The sequence below is a fragment of the Syzygium oleosum genome, unplaced genomic scaffold (genome assembly GCF_021117445.2).
Source record: "Syzygium oleosum isolate NSW1041296 unplaced genomic scaffold, Sole_v2.1 Sole_v2.01, whole genome shotgun sequence".
Lineage (NCBI taxonomy): Eukaryota > Viridiplantae > Streptophyta > Magnoliopsida > Myrtales > Myrtaceae > Syzygium > Syzygium oleosum.
The window spans coordinates 5,400,839-5,422,086 of NW_026607485.1; the positions used below are offsets into that span (position 1 = coordinate 5,400,839).

General features: G+C 43.9%; 1 protein-coding gene across 1 annotated transcript; it reads left to right on the top strand.

Annotated features, from left to right (window-relative positions):
* Positions 1 to 5,530: 5,530 nt before the first annotated feature.
* Positions 5,531 to 7,027, top strand: LOC115663641 (ervatamin-B-like). The gene is made up of 2 exons (XM_030585618.2): positions 5,531 to 5,999; positions 6,216 to 7,027. The coding sequence occupies exons 1-2, from the start codon at positions 5,552 to 5,554 to the stop codon at positions 6,803 to 6,805; spliced, it is 1,038 nt and encodes a 345-aa protein (XP_030441478.2). The 5' UTR covers positions 5,531 to 5,551; the 3' UTR covers positions 6,806 to 7,027.
* The last annotated feature ends 14,221 nt before the right edge of the window (positions 7,028 to 21,248 follow it).

Genomic DNA, 21,248 nt, shown 5'->3' on the forward strand with positions numbered 1-21,248 from the left:
TACATTGGGTAAGACTCCACCTTGAGTGTGGCGGGTGTGACCTCCAACATCATTCTAAGCAAGAGATGCTGTGATTTGATAAATCAACCCGTTTCACCACTCAAACGAAGTCGTTGGAGATAGGTTAAAAGATAGAATGTTCTCTTAGAATTCCTTTAATCTCTACATACCAACACTGGTCCAAGTCAATGATATCTTAAGTTATCTCCCAATAATGTTCAAATTTGACTGGTAAGCTCTATGGACTTAGTATGCTAACGCGGTCTTTGACATTTCTTTAAGTATACCAAAGCATGCTTGATCAGTAGCTAAATAATGAATCTCTGATGGATTGCTTTACTATTAATGGCTCGAACTCCATATCTCTAATTGTCTCTTTGATGGCGTCAATGATGCGCCTAACTTGCTGGTCAACCTATTTTGTATATACGTACAAATATTTTGTTTTTTATCAAATTTGATGCCCTGCCAAATTTCTTTTATTAGCTGTTTTCCAAAGAGCGTTCAAAGTAGTGGAAATAGAACAATAGGACAACTTACGAAAGTGAAAGAGAAGAGATTCCGTGCATTGGACGCTTGGAAATTGAAAAGGGTTTCTATATTGACTAGCTTCTAGTTGATGTTAATCATGTCGTGGAGTTACTTAAACACTTGGAAAATGAAGGGGGAAGAGATTTCGATGTGATACCGGTGTCTGCTCGACGCAGGTCTATCAAGGACTTCCGGTGATTGCTCGCACAAATTTGCTGATGTGATGAGCCTAAATCTGACTTGGCTATATATATTTTTGGCATATGTAGTGCCAGCCTGCCACTAATATGGCACCACGTCAGAAAAAGGTCAAATTTTTCGGAAAGAGAAAACAAAAAGTTTGGAGAAATTAAAAAAAAAACAGCCAAAACATCAAAGGGCCGCTCATTTTTGGGTATTTAGAACTTCGGCTCAAATAATCTTGACGAGTGCATCTTTTGTTTGGTTAACACAGGGTAAGACTCCACCTTGAGCGTGGATTTCTTTGATGGATTTCTTCACTATTAATGGCTCGAACTCCATATCTCTGATGTCTCTTTGATGGCGTCAATGATGCATCCTAGACGAAATAAACTTGCTCGTCAGCCTATTTTGTATATACATACAAATATTTTCTTTTATCAAATTTGAAGGCTTGCCAAATTTCTATTTTCTAAAGAGGGTGAAAGAAGTGGTGATAGAACAATAGGACAACTAACGAAAGTGAAAGAGGAGATTTCCGTGCATTGGACACTGGGAAATTGAAAAGGGTTTCGATATTGACTAGCTTCTAGATGATGTGAGTCATGTTGTGGAGTCACTTAAACCCTAGGAAAGTGAAAAGGGAACAGCTTTGAATGTGGGTCTGGCGTCAACTTGATGCAGAAAGCTATCAAGGTCTGCCGGTGATTGCTCAAATAAATTTATTGACTTGGCGTGCCTAAATCTGTTTTGACATATGAAGCACCGATGTAGATTGCTGGGCTTCTAATTTGTTTTGGTGTTTGATAAATATCTTAAGAAACAAATCTGGTGACCAAGGCGATTTCTGGGTAGTCGGTGTTGTGGTATAGCAATGTGGGCCCAACGGTAGACTTCGTGGTTTGGTCCGGAGAAAAAGACCAGTGATGAAATTAGGCGTAAATAGAGATTAAAGTTGAGATATCTTGATACAGAAATATACCTGTATTAAGGAAGAGTAGATCTAACACTAAGCTCATGCGTGAGTAGGAGATTATTGAGATGAACGTGTGAGTTATATTAGAAAATTCCCATATTAGAGAGTTGGAGTGGTGTGGAGCAGTTAACAAGTTGACCCATAACTCATTGGCTGAAACTTTTGAGTGAAGGTGGGTCAAACTGGATATGCTAACGGGTTAGGACTTGGGCTCTCGCTTGGTGATCTCCTCGTATGAAGGTATCAGACTTCTACTACGCGCTCCTAACATCTCTCTCTTCTAATTGTTCGACTAATGATTTAGTCGACATTTCTTTTAATATACCAAGGCATGCCTAATCAGTATCTAAATAATCAATTTCGATGGATTCATGCACTATTAATGGCTCAAACTCCACATCTCCAATGTCTCTTTGATAGTGTCAATGATGCGTCCTAGAAGGATCACACTTGCTCGTCAATCTAATTTGTATATACATACAAATAATTTTTATCAAATTTGATGGACTGCCAGCTTTCTTTTATCAACTATTTTCTAAAGAGCATTAAAGTAGTGGTGATAGAACAATAGGACAACTAATGAGAGTGAAAGAGAAGAGATTCCGCGCATTGGACGCTTGGAAATTGAGAAGGGTTTCTATATCGACTAGCTTCTAGACCATGTTAAGCATCTACCAATTGCTTGCTCTGATTAATTCTTACCCTTTTCATACGCCTTCCTATCTTTGCCATGACAATAAGTGAAAAGAAATATTCGAATCGATTAGATAGCATACATTAAATGCGCATGCATTGTCTCTTGAAAGATTTTCGAAGCAACCAAAGTGGAGGTATAAGGCTACATTTGCCCTCCATCCCTGGCTGTAGAAAGTTTCATTCTTTGATTGGTAGGTTAAAATAGTCATGTATATTAATCTCATGCAAACTTGACTAAATATAGATATAAGTAATGTCGATATTTGTATCCCATCAATAAAATGAGCTTTCTTCTGATAAGGGATGAAAAAAAAACATAACCTTATAATATATTTGATCGGGAAAATTACACCACCAAAAGTCTTAATCATTGGGTTCAATGTACAATCAAGCCATAATGTTTGAATATATGCAATGAAGGCATTTCGGTGATTGCTCACACACATTTGTTGATGTAGCGCGCCTGAATTTGACTTGGCATTGTATATATACATATAAATACATACAGACATACATATATATATTTGGCATATGTAGCTCCAACGTGCCGCTAATATGGTGGCACGTGAAAAAAATGTCAAATTTTTCCGAAAAAGAAAATAAAAAGTTTGGAGAAAAAAAAAACAGCCGATACATCAAAGGGCCACTCATTTTTGGGTATTCAGAACTTCGGCTCGATTAATCTTGATGAGTATATATTCTGTTTGGGTACTTTGGGAAAGACTCCACCCTAAAAGTGGTGCGTGATACCTCCAACATCATTCTAAGCAAGAGATGCTGTGATTTGATAAATCAACCTGTTTCACCACTCAAACGAAGTCCTTGGAGATAGGTTAAACGATAGAATGTTCTCTTAGAGTTCCTTTAATCTCTACATACCAACACAAGTCCAAGTCAATGATATCTTTTGTTTTCTCCCAATAATGTCCAAACTTGACCGGTAAGCTCTATGGACTTAGTATGCTAACGCGGTCTTTGACATTTTTTTAAGTATACCAAATGCATGCCTAATCAGTAGCCAAATAATGAATCTCTGATGGATTGCTTTACTATTAATGGCTCGAACTCCATATCTCTAATTCTCTTTGATGGCGTCAATGATGCGCCTAACTTCCTGTCAACCTATTTTGTATATACGTACAAATATTTTGTCTTTTTATCAAGTTCGATGGCCTGCCAAATTTCTTCTATCAACTATTTTCTAAAGAGCGTTCAAAGTAGTGGAAACAGAACAATAGGACAACTTACGAAAGTGAAAGAGAAGAGATTCCGTGCATTGGACGTTGGGAAATTGAAAAGGGTTTCTATATTGACTAGCTTCTAGATGATGTTAATCATGCCGTGGGAGTTACTTAAACACTTGGAAAATGAAGGGGGAAGAGATTTCAATGTGAGCCCGGCGTGTGGTTGACGCAAGTCTATCAAGGACTTCCGGTGATTGCTCACACAAATTTGCTGATGTGACGATCCTCAATCTGACTTGGCTATATATGTATCTATTTTGGCATATGTTGCACCCACTTGCCGCTAATATGGTGCCACGTCAGAAAAAGGTCAAATTTTTCAGAAAGAGAAAATAAAAAGTTTGGAGAAATTAAAAAAAAAAACAGCCAAAACATCAAAGGGCCGCTCATTTTTGGGTATTCAGAACTTCGGCTCGAATAATCTTGATGAGTGCATCTTCTATTTGGGTAACACTGGGTAAGACTCCACCCTGAGCGTGGCAGGTGCGACCTCCAAGATCATTCTAACCAAGAGATGCTGTGCTTTGATAAATCAACTGTTTCACCACTTGAACGAAGTCATTGGAGATAAGTTAAAGATAGAATGTTCTCTTAGAAATTAGAATGCCTAAAGTTGTAATCTGTCTAGACCAACCTGGTGTTAGTCAATGATACTTTACGTTATTTCCCAATGATGCCAAAAACTTGACTCGTAAACTCTACGGACTTAGTATTGACTTAGAATAGACTCATCGCCTTTTTCTTGGTCTAATCTCAACTATTAAAACCAAGTTTATCAAGTTCATCTCAAGAAATTACTTCTTTTTAGTACTTGATAATTGTTCGACAACCGGTGAGTTTTACTTAATTATTTGCTAATTGGTATTCTCATTAGTTTTTGCGGAATCATTCCATGAATGCGGAACATGGTAGACGCTCAAAAAGTTTGTGATTTGTCACGCGTTTTGGCTTATTTTAAGCAAAAAAATCACTTAATGACCTTTCTATCAAAATTTTAAAATATGAACAAATCTAGTTGTCAATATTCATATGTCTTGTTCAGGCATTTTTCTACAGATAAATGTCAATTAACGTGAATAACAAGTTGAAAAAAAAAGTTAAAATGAAAGTCGGTTTTCACACCTAAAACTTTCGTTCAAAGTTGAGCATTCACACACAGACTCTCTCTCTCCCAACACGCACTCTTAAAGTTGCTCATCACCAACTTTCTTTGCCATCAAATTGCTCCAATCAGTTAATTTCACATTCACTTCTATAAAGACATAATTACACAAATGGACCATGAACTTTGACCCAATATGCACATGAACTTTTAATTTGTTTGATATGATCCTTTAATTTTGATAAATGTTCAATTTAGTCCTTAGACTATATGAAAATTTGCAATGTCATCATTCGATTAATTCAAGTTAATGGAATTTGCTGATTTAGCTTCTAAGAAGTAACTTTGAACGGTGGTAAAAAACATAACATTACATGTGGGATTATCCATGTAAGGTATTTAACTCATGATATAATAATCCGTATAATCGAGTTAAATGGATAATCATTTTTCCAAATTGAACAAGCTAAACAAATTAAAAGGATTATTATATTATAATTTAAGTTGAATATCATACATGGATATTTTATGTAATGTTATTTTTATTTTCACAGTTCAAATGTACCGGATTAGAAGTTAAATTAGCAAATTCCGTTAACTTGATTTAATGAAACGACGGCATTGAACATTTTCATATAATCGAGGAACTAAATTGAATACGTACCAAAAGTTGAGGGACCACATTGAACAAATTAAAATTTCAAGGATGACATTGCATATTGGGTCAAACTTCATGGACCATTTATGTTATTTTTCCTTCTATAAATACACCTAATGCACTCGCTTGTTCTCTATAGCACAAACACCACTCTTCATTAGAACATGGCTTTCAAACTTGCAAAAAATTTCTCCATATGGTTGATACTTGTCTTGTGTGCATGTGCATGCACATCGGACGCCACGTCCCGTGCCTACGACATTCCTTCCGCAACTAAAAAGTTCGAGGAGTGGATGACTAGGTATGGGCGCGACTACAAAGACGTCGCTGAGAAGGCAAAGCGTCTGAAGATTTTCATGGAAAACCTGCAGTTCGTCGAGGAGTTCAATGGTGCAGCGAACCGGACTTACAAGGTCGGATTGAACAAGTTCTCGGATTTAACCAACGAGGAATTTATGGCAACATATACTGGATACAAGTCGCCATCATCAACACGCAGTAACTCCTCCCAAGTCCATTCTTTTGAGTACCAAGGTTTGAACGACATCCCGGAGAGCGTCGATTGGGTCAAACAAGGAGCTGTCAACCCCATAAAGTACCAAGGCCAATGTGGTAAGAAATTTGCTGCCAACTATTGCAGCCTATCCTAAGATATGCGAGCTATTACATTGGCCATTGTCATAAAAGAATAATTCTTACCAGTGAAATAATAAACAAATTTTGTTCCGACCCCTTAATATGGTCTCATATATAGCCATGCGACCTTCGGCTTGAAATTATCTTGATTGAGTTATAATCAGTGCACGATATACTATCCTCTCTGTACAGGATCTTGCTGGTCGTTCTCCACGGTGGCGGCGGTGGAAGCAATCACGCAGATCAAGTCTGGCGTGCTGCCGAACCTGTCCGAGCAGCAACTCATAGACTGTGCCACCAATGGTGGCAACCAGGGCTGCCAAGGTGGCTGGATGGACAACGGCTTCCAGTACATCATCGAGAACCAAGGCATCAGCTCCGCATCGAACTACCCGTACACCGGGGTTGACGGCACCTGTAATAAGCAGGCCGCATCTGTTGTCGAGGCCAAAATATCGAATTACCAGGATGTCCCCGCGAATGAGGACGACATGCTGAAGGCCGTGGCGATGCAGCCGGTGTCAGTAGCGCTGGATGCGAGTGGAGCTGAGTTCCAGAACTATAAAGGCGGGGTTTTTGCTGGCCCATGTGGGTCTGGGATGACCCACGCGGTGGCGGTTGTCGGGTACGAAACAGACACGGACGGGACCAAGTACTGGTTGATAAGGAACTCTTGGGGCACTTCGTGGGGCGAGAATGGGTACATGAGAATTCAGAGGGACTCTGGGGTTGAAGGTGGCCTTTGTGGAATTGCCTTGAAAGTTTCTTATCCCGTTGCATAAGTATTTATCTAAGAGATTGTGGCCTCGAGCCCATGTGTGTTAAAATCGGTCGATATGAACCGAGTTTAGTCTAAGTGGATATATTTCGGGTTAATTACTATAGTTAATCTCATGTATTTACTGTTTTAATATTAGTTAGACCCCATGCGACTTTGCTGGGTTTCTTATGCTGAAGTGTTTTGAGTGTTCAATGATAATGAGAATAAAGAGGGTTTGAAGACAGTCCTTGTATTTTATATTGTTAGCAAACACTTGATATTATTGTTTGAGACTTTGGACCATTTGCATGGGAGGTCCTCACAACTATTGGACGATTTTATGGTTATTTTAAAAAAAATCGGTAAATATATAAAAAAAATATTGGTAAAACAAGCTACTGCTTATCTGATTCCTTGATAGCTTATTGGTAATCAACTAACATATTATGATACAAACTCTTTTTGACGGTGTGCAAATTACCAATTTCTTTTTTTCATCTTTTATCAACTTTCATTTGTCTTTCTTACCAACGCCTTAAAATTATCAAGTTTCATTTGAATTTACCAATCTTTTTTAGAGTGACTGATCAACTTTTTTTCAATTAAACTTCCAACTCATTTTAGTGTGGCGAGTGTGACTTCCAAGATGTTTTTAGCAAGAGATGCCATGAATTGATAGATCAAACGTTTGCCCACTCAAACAAAGTCCTTGGGTGATAAGTTTAAAAATAGAATGTTCTCTTAGAATCCCTTCAATCTTAATCTGTATAGACCAACATTGGTCTTAGTCAATGATATTTTATGGTACTTCTAGGCTGCAAATTGTTTGTTGTTAGGATGCTAACGGTCTTTGCTTGACGGCCACATGCATTGACTTAGAATAGTCATCTCCTTTTTCTTTGTCTATCAAGTTCTCTAGAAATTACTCCTTTATCAAAATTTAAAATATCATGAAATTTTACAATTATGAAAAAATTGTGAACAGATCTAGTTGTCAATATTCATAAGTCTTGACTTGAGTTAAATAAATGTCAATTGACGTGAATTATAAGGTAAAACTTTCGGTCAACATTAGGCAGTCGCGTGCTATTAGCGTGCTCTCTCTCTCTCTGAGTCTAGGTCAACAAAGGCAATGAAAAGTAGAAAAGTGTACGTAGAAAATTATAGTATGAGAAGAGACATTTTTGGACATCATGTGCAATTGCGTAAGTCGCTTTATTCAAATAAATAAGTAATTATATTGCCACACGCACGCATAGACTAAAGATTGACCTTGCTCGTCACCAACTTTCTTTGCAATTAAATTGCTCCATTTATTATCAACACTCATTTGGGTTAGTTACTAACATTTATTTGACTTTTTTAAATCAATAACTTATCTTATCTCCTACAAATCTTACCTTCTATAAACTTTTGTTTACTATTTTAACAAGCGACTTAAATTTACCAATTTATTTATAATAAAAATCACGTGCATGCTTGGTCATTTACAAAGCATCTACATAACTGAAAAATATAGAATCTCCAGGATTGCATATAGATTAAAAATGGCTATTTTTAATATAAAAACCGCATCCGTAGCGTTAGATTTAGCCTTGCCCTACACATTGAATACTTTAGCATACATTCTTTCAAAGATACATTAGTAACTTTGGCCTCTTTTGTGCTCAAACGAACCTCAGTAATGAGAAGAATTTCTTGAGCCTAACATAATTGAAGAATACTAAAATTTATTGGTGTATTAGGGCAATGATATGTTAGTTGTTGCCATGTTTTATACTTGAAATGTTGTCGTGTTGATCATATGTATTTAGCTACTGAAATATGTTGCTAGAAATGTTGTTTTGCTGTATTGCCAAGAATGCTTGTTGAAGAACACTAAAATGTATGTTAGCTACTTAATCTAAATTTGCTGGAATTGTGTTTTGTGCTGCAATTGTTGGTTAAGGATGGAAGAAGGTCCAGAAATTATTCGCCAAACAAGCAATGGATTCTGTGTATGTGGGTTGAATGGCTTGTTTTAGGGTCATTTTGCTGGCTTAAATAGCCTTCTAAACACATAATTTGATGGAAATGGTTTTATGTACTGCAATTTGTGCTGTAATTGTTGGTTTAGGATAAATGGTCCAGCATATTCTCGGTATTTTTGGCTATAATGTGTACGGGGTTGAAGGATTGTAGAAGTTCCAATAAGTTCACGAGTGATCATTTGAGTGCTAGAATTCATTAAAAGTGACCACTTAGGTTCCTCAACTTTTTAAAAAACATTCCGTTGGTTGCGCTTACTTAAACACATCCTATACCAGCTTACAAAGAAGCATGGTTCGACCACTTGGATGGCAATAACAATTGCAAACAAACTTAGATACACATGCAAAAGAAATTATTCTATCAACTTTGGATTGGATTCACACCAAACAACATTGCATTCAGACCAAATAGCAAAATGCTGTTATTAATATCAAAAGCAAATCGATGATCTTACATTCAGACGAAATAACATTGCTGCTGCAAACAACACTTGAGCAGCACCAGCCAAAATGTAGCAAAAACATATAATAATCCTAACAACAAAATCATGGAAAAACATAGACCCTCCTATCAGTCAATCCTAACAACCCCTCACTGCTTTTTTCTTTTGTATGGACTATTGTCTGATCCATAATCCTTGGACTTTTTCTTACTGGAACTGAAACTGCGGGTACACTCTTCATTAGTACTTCTTTCCCCCATATCTTCTTCTTTGCAATAGACATTATTTTCCTTGGAGATCAATGAGTTTAGGTGGCTAATTCAGAGCTACTTCAGGTGATTGATGTTGGTTTTGTGGCAATGGGTTGAGGTATAATGACATTGCCAGAATCATTTGATTGAGATGGACCTGCTCTTGGGGTCTCTTTTGGTGCATGTTTTCAAGTTGCCTATTAAATCCTCTATTTTGGAGCTGCATTTGATTACCTCTTCTTGGATTGTGCTCGAGTTACCATTGGTGGTTTGTTTTGGCTTGCTCTTGGGTTCTTATTGTGGGTGCAACCTTTGTTTTTTCACTTGGCTCTCCTTCATAGATTAGCATCTCTGAACTTCACCCAAGTTAGAGCCATATAGCGCTAGATAATTTATCATGACAATCAAATGCCATACGTTATATGCATAATACTTGAAAAACTTTCATTCAAAATTGTCATGCCATACAGTTTTTTTTCTACATCATATTAGTGATTTGGAGATGGGTTAAGAGTGGGTACTGTAATGGCAAGCACAAGGATATGATCCTAGCGCTTGTTGGAAAAGTACTATGGCCCTACACCAATGGGCTATTACCATAATTTCTACTCCCTTATGCAACTTTTTACTATATATAAAAGAAATGTGTGTCAATAGCTTAAAGAACCAATCAACGTTTGACACGTGGTGATCTTGGTAGCTGCACCCGGCTTTTATCTCTTACTCGACGATAATATTTTTTGAAAGATTTTGCAAATTCATTCATCTGAAGTGTTTTGTGTTCTTTATGATATTAATACTAAACTAATTTCGTGAGATTTTCAATATTTGCCACTTTTCATTTTCATTTTTTAGAAAATGAGATGTAACACACTGGGACCATTTTGCGGAAGAAATTGAATTAGTGAGCTTGGAACATCCTTGAATTGCATGCATGGCTTCAAAGTACATGTTTTAGGGGTTCAAAATTGGAATTGGAGGTTATTGTAAGTTGAAACTAGAGGTGTGAAATGGTTGAAGACCCATTCATTAAGCCATATATGATGGGTTGGCATCATATATGAGTTAACTAAATTTTACTAAGTGGGTTGATATGGGTTTGAGTAATAAAGTTCAATAAAATGTAGGTTTTTAATGGGGCCAACCAGTAGTCCATCTTCACTTGTCTTCAAGTTTTTTTTTTGTCTGTCCTATTTCTTACTCTCCTTGTGACATTCCGAATTTCGACCCATTTTTGGGATTTATAAAACGTGTATTTCGTCAGTGCGCTTATAATAAAATCTTGCCCGGAACTAATCATTCTTGGGTTATTATTTTTAAATTAGAGATTTCGCTAGAATCGTACTCGATCGAATTTGACCGTTATTTAGAGCCCAAACTTTGGTGTCGAATTTCTCGGAGTTCCGGGACAAATTTAATTAGACGGTGTCGATATTATTGTGGCCAGCCTCAATATTGCCCGAGGTATGTGGAAAGTGAAATTTCGACCGGATGCGGATTTGCATTAATAGACCTCCCTCGTAGTGTGTTTTGGGTTATTTTCTTTTGGCCCTTTTTCCTATTTATTAATTAGGATTTTTGTAGACTATTGGATCGTTTTCGGATTCAAACGTGAACCGTTGGATCGCGATCATCGCGTTGACTTTTGTTCCCCCCTCTCTCTCTCTCTCTCTCCTCTGCCACGCACGTCTCCCCACTGCGCACGTCTGCCCCTCCTCTTCCCCATGCACATCCACTCCTCTCTCTCTCTTCTTTTTCTTTCTTTCTTCTTTCTTTTCCTTTTCTTCTTCTCTTCTTCTCCTTCCCTTCCCCTTCGCCCTCGACTGGTTCGGCTTCTGCTTCTGCTCGCCCGAGCTCATCGCCGCCCAACCAGTCACCACCGACCGCCCGAGCTCGTCCGTTCCACGCCGCTCACCGCGCCCCCCAGCGGCCACGAACCCCCCACTCTCCTTCTCCTTCCCTTGTTTTCCTTCGCCCCGAGCTCGCCCCTGCCCAGCTCAACTCGCCGCCGTGCACCACTATCCCGGACGCCATCGCCCCTCCCCTCGGCTCGCCACCGCCGCCCCAGCTTCCCCTCTTAGGTTGTTGTTGTGACATTCCGAATTTCGGCCCATTTTTGGGATTTATAAAACGTGTAATTTGTCAGTGTGCTTATAGTAAAATCTCGCCCGAGAACTGATCACTCTCGGTTATTATTTTTAAATTAGAGATTTCGCTAGAATCGCACTCGATCGAATTTGACCGTTATTTAGACCCCGAACTTGGCAGTCGATTTTCGGAAGTTTCGGGACGAAATAAATTGGACGGTGTCGATATTGTTGTGGCCAGCGTTGAGATTGTCAGGAATGATGGAAAAAGGGGAGTTTTTGACCACGTGCGAATTTGGACTAGTAGACCTCCCTCGTTATGATTTGGTCTAATTAATTTGGCCTTTGTCCCTTTTTATGTGCGAGGCTTATTTTGGACCGGTAGACCACTTTCGGTTTTTAATTTGGGCCATCGGATTGCAAATAATATTTGAATGTTCAAATATTTTCTTTTATTTTCTCTCTCTCTCTCTCTCTCTCTGCTCCCTCTGCCGTGTCTGCGCACGTCTGCCCATGCCTCAGACACCCCCTCCCCTACTTTTCGCTCACGTTTCCTTCTCTCTCTCTCTCTTCTTTTCTTTTCTTTTCTTCCTCTTCCCTTTCTCTTCTTCTTCGTCTCTTCGCCCCGACTCCTGCTTCTGCTTCTTCCTCCGCCCGGCCGCACCTCACCGACCGCCTCGCGCCGCCGTCGCTCCGACCGAGCTGCGCCGCCGCTCGCCCAGCCACCGCGCCGCCGCCGGCCGCGCCATCGCCGCCGTGACCCCCCGCTCTTTTCCCTTCCCCTGTTTTCTTCACCCGACTCCTCCCCGCCCTGCCTCGCTCGCATGATCGCCGCACGCCGCCGTTCCGGTCGCCATCGCCCCCACTGCGCGCCGCCACCATCCCAGTTCCCCCAAACCGCCGTCGCCCCTGCTGCTCCGGCGACGACGCGTCTGCCTCCCCTGTTCTGGCCGAGTCTCCGTCGCCCCAGCTCGTCGGCTGCGCGCTCGCCCAGCTCGCCGCCGCCGGTGCCACCGCCCCACGCCTCACCACCATCACCATTCCGTCTCTCTCCCTCTCCCTCTCGCCGTGTCTCTCCCCCTCCTGCTCTCTCTCTTTCTCGGCCGCTCTAGGGCTTCGCCGGAGCCGCCGCTTGCCTTTACTGTTCCGGCGCGGATCTGCCGCTGTCCAGCCGCCATTGCCACTTGCTCAGCCCTATTTGGAGCCTAGGAATCCAGGTGAGTACAACCCTAAACCCTAATTAGACTAATGTGTGTTTTTAGATGGGTTTTAGGGTTTAATTAGGTTAATTTGGGGGTTAAATTGTGGAGGTGATTAGGGGCTGTCATTGTGGCGGATTCGGTGAATTAGTGTGATGAATTAATGGAGGTTTAGTGGCCCGAGAGGCGCTGTACATTGGCTGGACAGGTTTGAATCGGAATGGCCCGAGTTCGGGAAAGTTCGGGTTTGAAATGGGGATTATAGTACGCACCTTATTCGATCTTGTGGTGGCTGACTAGAATGGTGTTTTGGGGAGTCTAATGGAGCATTTTGAGGATATTTAGTGGCCTAGAGTGACTGGTGTGGGGGGCTGTCCATATCGGGTTTGAATCGGACAAGGCGCGATCAATTTGGGGGTTAGTTTGCGGAGGCTGTTAAGGGCTGATGTTGTGGCGCATTCGGTGGGTTAGCATGATGTTCTAATCGAGGTTTAGTGGTCTGTGGTGTGCTGGATAGTGGCTGAGCGTTGACGCCTTGGTTCGGGTACAAATTGTGAATTTGGCGGGTGTAAATTGAAGACCGAATAGCAGCTGTTTTCATGGCGGTTTTGGTGGTCTAACGGGATCATTTTAATGAGGTGTAATGACTTGGAATGTGCTGCATGAAGGCTGAAAGTATTGGAATGATTCGGCCCGAGTTTGGGGTTAATTTTGGGTTCAAATGTGGATTATAGTGCGCGCCTCATTTGGTCCTCATGGTGGCTGATTTGAGTGATATTTTAGGGAGTCAAATGGAGTGTTTTGAGAACATTTGTTGGCCTAGGACGATTTGTTTGGTGGCTGTCCATACCGGGTTTGAATTGGTCTATGAGCGATCAATTTGGAGGTTAATTGTGTGATTATCGGGAATGTTTAGGTTGGCGGGCTAAGTGGCTGATTTGTACTGGGTTGTGATCAATTTTGTGGTGCCGTGTCACGTGCCTAGTGTGACTAAGAATGGAGTCTCTTGCCGGGCCTCGAGTGCGTGAATTGATGTTGACTCAATTGTGTGATTTGTATGCGTAAATTATGTGCCAAGTTTGTGCCATGGCTGGAATGGATGGTTGATTACTTGGGCTTGTGATTTATTGAATTGAGCATATTATGTGGTGAATTGAATAAGCGGCGTTGTGCAATTGAATGCTCATTGTGAAAATCGTGAATGCCCGAGTGTGAAGTTTATGGCCATGAGTTTGCATCACGAGCATTGGCACGGCATGTGCATTTACAAGTGTGCTCGAGTGACATGTGCATTGTGATCACCTAAAATGCCCTGATGCGTTTAACGCGGGGTTCAGATGAAAATTGGTGCTTGTGAATGTGTGATCACAATAAACCCTGATGCGTTTTACGCGGGGTTGTGAACCCGTCCTGAGGCGTGTTACGCGGGACGATGCCCGGTCTACCGGAAGATGGCCAAACCTGATGCGTTTTACGCGGGTGTTGTGCCATGAGCCTGATGCGTTTTACGCGGGCTAGAGATCGATCTCGAAGTGATGGACCTGATGCGTCTTACGCGGGTCGGACCTGATGCGTTTAACGCGGGTCGGAGGAGAAATTGAGAAATGGCAAGTGTGCTGAGTGCAAGCGTGCGAAAATGCATTGATGAGGCGTGAGCACGCGTATGAGCACGAGCATAAGCATGACATGCGTTGTGACCAAGTAATGTGCGCATGTGTTGCGTTTAGGTCCTATGTTTTATTCTTGAATTGTAAGTGCCTAACTTGCAGGGCAAGGTGAGTATTGGATTTGGGCCCGAGGGCCTAAGTCAATTATGGCTTGATTGGTGTGTTGTTTAGTGCTCGTCAGGAGGTGCATGTTAGCCTAGCTTAGGTTTAGGGAACCTACTCGCTGAGATTCATTCTCACTGTTGTTGAAAATCAATTTTTCAGACCCCCGGCCTTGAAGATGACAGGCGTACCGATACATTTTGGGAGGAGCCCCGGTTAGATATAATGCTTGACCGCCGAGCCTCGTACCCCCTCCCCCCCCTTTTTGATGTTGGTGGCTATTGACCCGCTTTTGATTTTTGAGCGTGGGCTGTAAATGGATGTTGTATATGGTTCCCAGTATCAATGCAAGTGTATATTTGTTCTTGTTGGTTGTTGTGCGGCTATCCTTGGTTAGGTGGTTTTAAATTGTTCGGGTGTTGTAATGCTTCCGCATGTGCCTTGTACTCTGTTTGAGCGTCGGGTCGGCGACGCGTCCTGGGACGTCGCACTTGAATCGACCTTTGCGAGGGATGTGGCGCACCGTGGGGTTCGGGGCGTGACATCCCCGTTTGATTTGGTATCAGAGCAAGGTTAGCTCGATCCATTTCGGTCGAAGCCTGGAGTGATAAGGGGCGATGACCTTGGGTAGCCAGTAGGGAGACCTTGCATGCTACGTGTACCTCCTGACTGTTTGTGTAGTGATTGACTGGTTGTAGAACTGACTATAAAGTGCAGGTGCGGCAGGACCCGAGGTAAGTACGCGAATCTCCTTGGTTGAGATGTTGTGTTGTTTGTGTAAGACCGCATGCTGGTTGCTTGATTGCTGCTGTATATACCTGCCTAGGACCTTAGACCGGTTTAGCTTGGTTTAGGTCTCTAATTCCTGAATGGAATTATAGCAGGAAGGTGAGCGTGCGAGTTGGAAAGATGAGTAGCCAAGGAAGAGGCCGTGGTAGAGGCCGAGGCCGTGGTAGAGGCAGAGGCCGAGGTCGTGAACAGGACCCTGTAGAACCGCAAGTAAGGGCTGCCGAGGATCCGAGGGTAGATGGAATTTTAAGAGCTCTCGAGGAAGCTGGAATTCTGGGAGGTAGACTAGCCCAAGAGAGATGCCACTATAGCTGCTGCTGTTGAGGCCGCCATGGCTGCTGCCAACGGGGCCAATGGGAATGATGGAAATAATGGGAATCAGGGGAATCAGGAGGATCCAATTCCAGCGCCAGTGAATGTGGGCAGGCCGATGTCCAAGTTAGTAGAGCAGTTCCTGAAATTAAAGCCGCCGAAGTTCAATGGGAAAGGTGACCCTGAGGCCGCACCCCGTTGGGTTGAGGGGTTGGAGAAGGCTTTCGAAGTGCTAGGGTGTACCGAGGCCGAAAAGGTGACATTGGCGGTATATCAACTGCAGGACAACGCCGATGATTGGTGGAAGGCCACCAAAGGAAGGGTATTTCCCGAAGGGACCGCCCCGACTTGGACCGTATTTTCTGAGACTTTCCTGGGAAAATTCTTTTCTGAGAGCGCCAGGGAAAGGAAATTGGCAGAATTCATGAGGCTCCGCCAGGGATTGATGACCGTAGATCAGTACGAGGCAGAATTTGCGAGACTGTCGAGGTTCGCGCCAAGGATGGTGGAACACCCTGAGGATAAGGCGCGAAGGTTTCGGGATGGGCTGAAAGCCGACATTCGCGGCCAGCTGATACCTGTGAATTTAAAGACTTATGAGGACTTATATGAGAGAGCTCAGGCTATTGAGCGAGAGCAAGTAGATAGAGCGGCCGCATCTGGATCGCGGTTCGCCCCGGCTAAGGACAACCGCCGTTTTGGGAAGAAACCAATGGCGGGAAACAGGAGATTCGTCCCACCGATCAGGAAGAACATTGGAAAGCCGAATCCCCAGCAGAACAGGTTTGGGGCTTGCTTCAAATGCGGGAGTATGAACCATCAAATCAGGAATTGTCCCCAGCAGCGCCCCGCAGGACCCCTGATGCAACATCAACCCCGAATTGGGAATCAGGCTGGGAATCTACTGCCGGCTAATGTGAACAGGCCGCCGGCACAAGGACGGGTGTACGCCATGGCGCGAAGAGAAGTTGAGAATGCGCCGGGCGTGGTCACAGGTACGGTTTCTCTTTGCGGTCATGTCGCGTATGCATTATTTGATCCGGGAGCATCGCATTCGTTTATATCTGCTCAGTTTGTTGAGTTGGCTGGATTAAACCCTGTTTTGTTAGAAGTGCAGTTGTGTGTGACTACGCCGTTAATGGATAAGATATGCATATCGTTAGGATGTCCGGATTGTGAGATAGCGATTGGTGGCGTAGAAAGCAGGATAGACCTAGCGGTTTTGCCAATGTATGATTTTGATTTAATTGTGGGCATGGACTGGTTAGTTAAGCAGAATGCCGTAATGGACTGTAGTAGTAAGGTGATTCGGTTTAGCCCGGCTGGACACCCTAGATTCGAGTTCGTAGGGAGTCGAGGAGGAACCTCGATCCCTTGGGTTTCTTCGGTTGAGGCAACTAAATTGTTGGATGAGGGCTGCCAAGGTTATTTAGCAAGTGTAGTTGATTCGACGGCAGGAGAAGTGCGGCTAGAGGATATAGCAGTGGTGTGCAACTTTCCCGATGTCTTTCCTCAGGAATTGCCGGGATTGCCACCAGAAAGAGAAGTGGAATTCGTTATCGAGTTGGCATCCGGGACTGAGCCAATCTCGAAGCCGCCGTATAGGATGTCGTTGTCGGAATTGAAAGAACTTAAGGTTCAGATGCAAGAATTGCTAGACAAAGGTTTTATCCGACCAAGTGCGTCTCCATGGGGAGCGCCAGTCCTATTCGTCAGGAAGAAGGATGGGTCGTTGAGGCTATGTATCGACTACCGTCAGCTGAATCAAGTGACGATTAAGAATAAGTATCCCCTCCCAAGGATAGACGACCTGTTCGACCAGTTGCAGGGAGCCTCGGTATTTTCTAAGATCGACCTAAGGACAGGGTATCATCAGTTAAGGATCCAAAAGGAGGATATCCCAAAGACGGCATTCAGGACGAGGTACGGACACTATGAATTCACGGTGATGCCGTTTGGACTGACGAATGCCCCTGCTGCTTTCATGGACTTAATGAACCGGGTATTCAAAGAGTTCTTGGACCAGTTCGTCATTGTCTTCATCGATGATATTCTAGTGTATTCAAAGAGCTCCGAGGAACATGAGGTACATCTGGAAAGAGTTTTACGGACGCTAAGAGAGCACGCATTGTATGCTAAGTTTAGCAAGTGCGAATTTTGGCTGAATCGAGTTGCATTTCTTGGGCATATAATTTCCGGAGAAGGAATCTCCGTGGATCCGGCAAAGATTGAAGCAGTAATGGATTGGCCGAGACCGACGACAGTTACTGAGGTTCGGAGTTTCTTAGGACTGGCGGGATATTATCGGCGATTTGTGGAAGGATTCTCAGCGATAGCCACTCCGCTGACGAAGCTGCTTAAGAAGGAAACGAGGTTTGAATGGACGGAAAAGTGCGAAGAGAGTTTTCAGGAACTGAAGCAGAGATTGACGACGGCGCCAGTGTTGACGATTCCTTCAGGATCGGGCGGGTATGAGATCTATAGCGATGCTTCGCTCAAAGGATTGGGATGTGTGCTAATGCAAAATAGAAGGGTGGTCGCTTATGCATCGAGACAGTTAAGGCCTCATGAGATGAACTACCCGACCCACGACTTAGAACTGGCAGCAATTATTTTCGCACTCAAGATCTGGAGGCACTACTTATGTGGAGAAAGGTTTCAGATCTACACGGACCATCAGAGCCTCAAGTATTTGTTTTCGCAGAAAGAATTGAACATGAGACAGAGACGTTGGATGGAATTATTGAAGGACTATGACTGTGACATATTGTATCATCCCGGGAAGGCCAACCGTGTAGCGGATGCCTTGAGCAGGAAATCGAGCATCGCGCATTTGCTGGTCAAAGAGTGGATTTTATTGGAAGGAGCGCGGGACTCAGAATTTAAATTCGAGGTAGGACACCTCTCCAGTCTGATGGCGACGTTACGGATTGAACCGGAAGTGCAAGCCAAGATTAAGGCGTTGCAGTCTACGGACCCTGAGATTCAGAAGATCCTAGAGATGGATGGCACTAAGAGGAAACCGGACTTCCAAGTGTCCGAGGACGGAATTCTTAAGTTTCGAGGACGGTTATGCGTGCCCGATGATTTGGGACTTAAGGAAGAGATTCTATCGGAAGCTCATAGGAGCAGTTATAGTATTCACCCGGGCAGCACAAAAATGTACCAGAATCTCCGACAACACTATTGGTGGAACGGAATGAAAGCGGATGTGGCCAGGCATGTGGCTAAGTGCTTGACGTGCCAACAAGTGAAGGCACAGCATTGTAAGCCTGGTGGGATGTTGCAGCCGTTGGAAATCCCAGAATGGAAATGGGAGCACATTACAATGGATTTTGTAACGGGACTGCCAAGAAGCCAGAGAGGACACGACTCTATTTGGGTGATAGTGGACAGGTTGACCAAGTCAGCGCATTTCCTGGCGGTGCGAAAAGACTTCGAGCTAGAAAGGTTGGCAGAATTATATGTGCGTCAGATAGTTCGCCTTCATGGAGTACCGGTATCAATCACATCGGACCGTGATCCCCGGTTTACTGCGAATTTTTGGAAAAGTCTGCAAGTGGCCATGGGGACTAAGTTGCAATTCAGTACGGCCTATCATCCTCAGACGGACGGCCAGTCTGAAAGGACGATTCAGACATTGGAAGACATGCTGCGAGCATGTGTTTTGGATTTTAAGGGCGGTTGGGAGGAACAGCTGCATTTGGTCGAATTCGCCTACAACAATAGCTACCAGCAGAGTATCAGAATGGCACCATTCGAAGCACTATATGGCAGGGCTTGCAGAACACCGTTGTGTTGGGATGAGGTAGGAGAAAGAAGTATAACGGGTCCAGAGTTGGTTCAGCAGTCAGTGGAAACAGTAAAGACTATCCGGGAAAGGTTGAGAACAGCTCAGAGCCGTCAGAAAAGTTACGCGGATCGAAGGCGTAGACCGTTGGAGTTTCAAGTTGGCGACCATGTATTTCTTAAGGTCTCGCCGATGAGAGGACTATCTAGGTTTGGCAAGAAAGGGAAACTAAGTCCAAGGTATATAGGCCCGTTCGAGATTTTGGAAAGGATTGGGACGTTGGCCTATCGTCTCGCCTTGCCGCCGAATTTGTCGCAGGTTCATAACGTCTTCCACGTGTCGATGTTGAGGAAATACGAACCGGACCCGACCCACGTGCTAAATCATGAGGTGGTAGACGTGGACGACAGGGTGTCGTACGTGGAAAAGCAAGTGCGAATCGAGGACATAAAGGAGCAAGTTTTGAGAAACAAGACGATCCCGTTAGTCAAAGTTGTCTGGGAACATCACGGGACGGAAGGCGCCACATGGGAAAGAGAGGAAGTGATGCGACACCAATACCCCCATTTGTTCGAGTAGTCGGGTTTGGATTGTAAATTTCGAGGACGAAATTTTTATAAGGGGGGAAGAGTTGTGACATTCCGAATTTCGGCCCATTTTTGGGATTTATAAAACGTGTAATTTGTCAGTGTGCTTATAGTAAAATCTCGCCCGAGAACTGATCACTCTCGGTTATTATTTTTAAATTAGAGATTTCGCTAGAATCGCACTCGATCGAATTTGACCGTTATTTAGACCCCGAACTTGGCAGTCGATTTTCGGAAGTTTCGGGACGAAATAAATTGGACGGTGTCGATATTGTTGTGGCCAGCGTTGAGATTGTCAGGAATGATGGAAAAAGGGGAGTTTTTGACCACGTGCGAATTTGGACTAGTAGACCTCCCTCGTTATGATTTGGTCTAATTAATTTGGCCTTTGTCCCTTTTTATGTGCGAGGCTTATTTTGGACCGGTAGACCACTTTCGATTTTTAATTTGGGCCATCGGATTGCAAATAATATTTGAATGTTCAAATATTTTCTTTTATTTTCTCTCTCTCTCTCTCTCTCTCTCTCTCTCCTCCCTCTGCCGTGTCTGCGCACGTCTGCCCATGCCTCAGACACCCCCTCCCCTACTTTTCGCTCACGTTTCCTTCTCTCTCTCTCTCTTCTTTTCTTTTCTTTTCTTCCTCTTCCCTTTCTCTTCTTCTTCGTCTCTTCGCCCCGACTCCCGCTTCGCTTCTTCCTCCGCCCGGCCGCACCTCACCGACCGCCTCGCGCCGCCGTCGCTCCGACCGAGCGCGCCCGCTCGCCCGCCGCCGCGCGCGCGCCGGCCGCGCCATCACCGCCGTGACCCCCTCTCTTTTCCCTTCCCCTGTTTTCTTCACCCGACTCCTCCCTTGTCCTGCCTCGCTCGCGACCGCCGCACGCCGCCGTTCCGGTCGCCATCGCCCCACTGCTCGCCGCCACCATCCCAGTTCCCCCAAACCGCCGTCGCCCTCGCTCTGCTCCGGCGACGACGCGTCTCGCCTCCCTGTTACGGCCGAGTCTCCGTCGCCCCAGCTCTCGGCTGCGCGCTGCTCGCCCAACTCGCCGCCGCCGGTGCCACCGCCCCACGCCTCACCACCATCACCATTCCGTCTCTCTCCCTCTCCCTCTCGCCGTGTCTCTCCCCCTCCTGCTCTCTCTCTTTCTCGGCCGCTCTAGGGCTTCGCCGGAGCCGCCGCTCGCCTTTACTGTTCCGGCGCGGATCCGCCG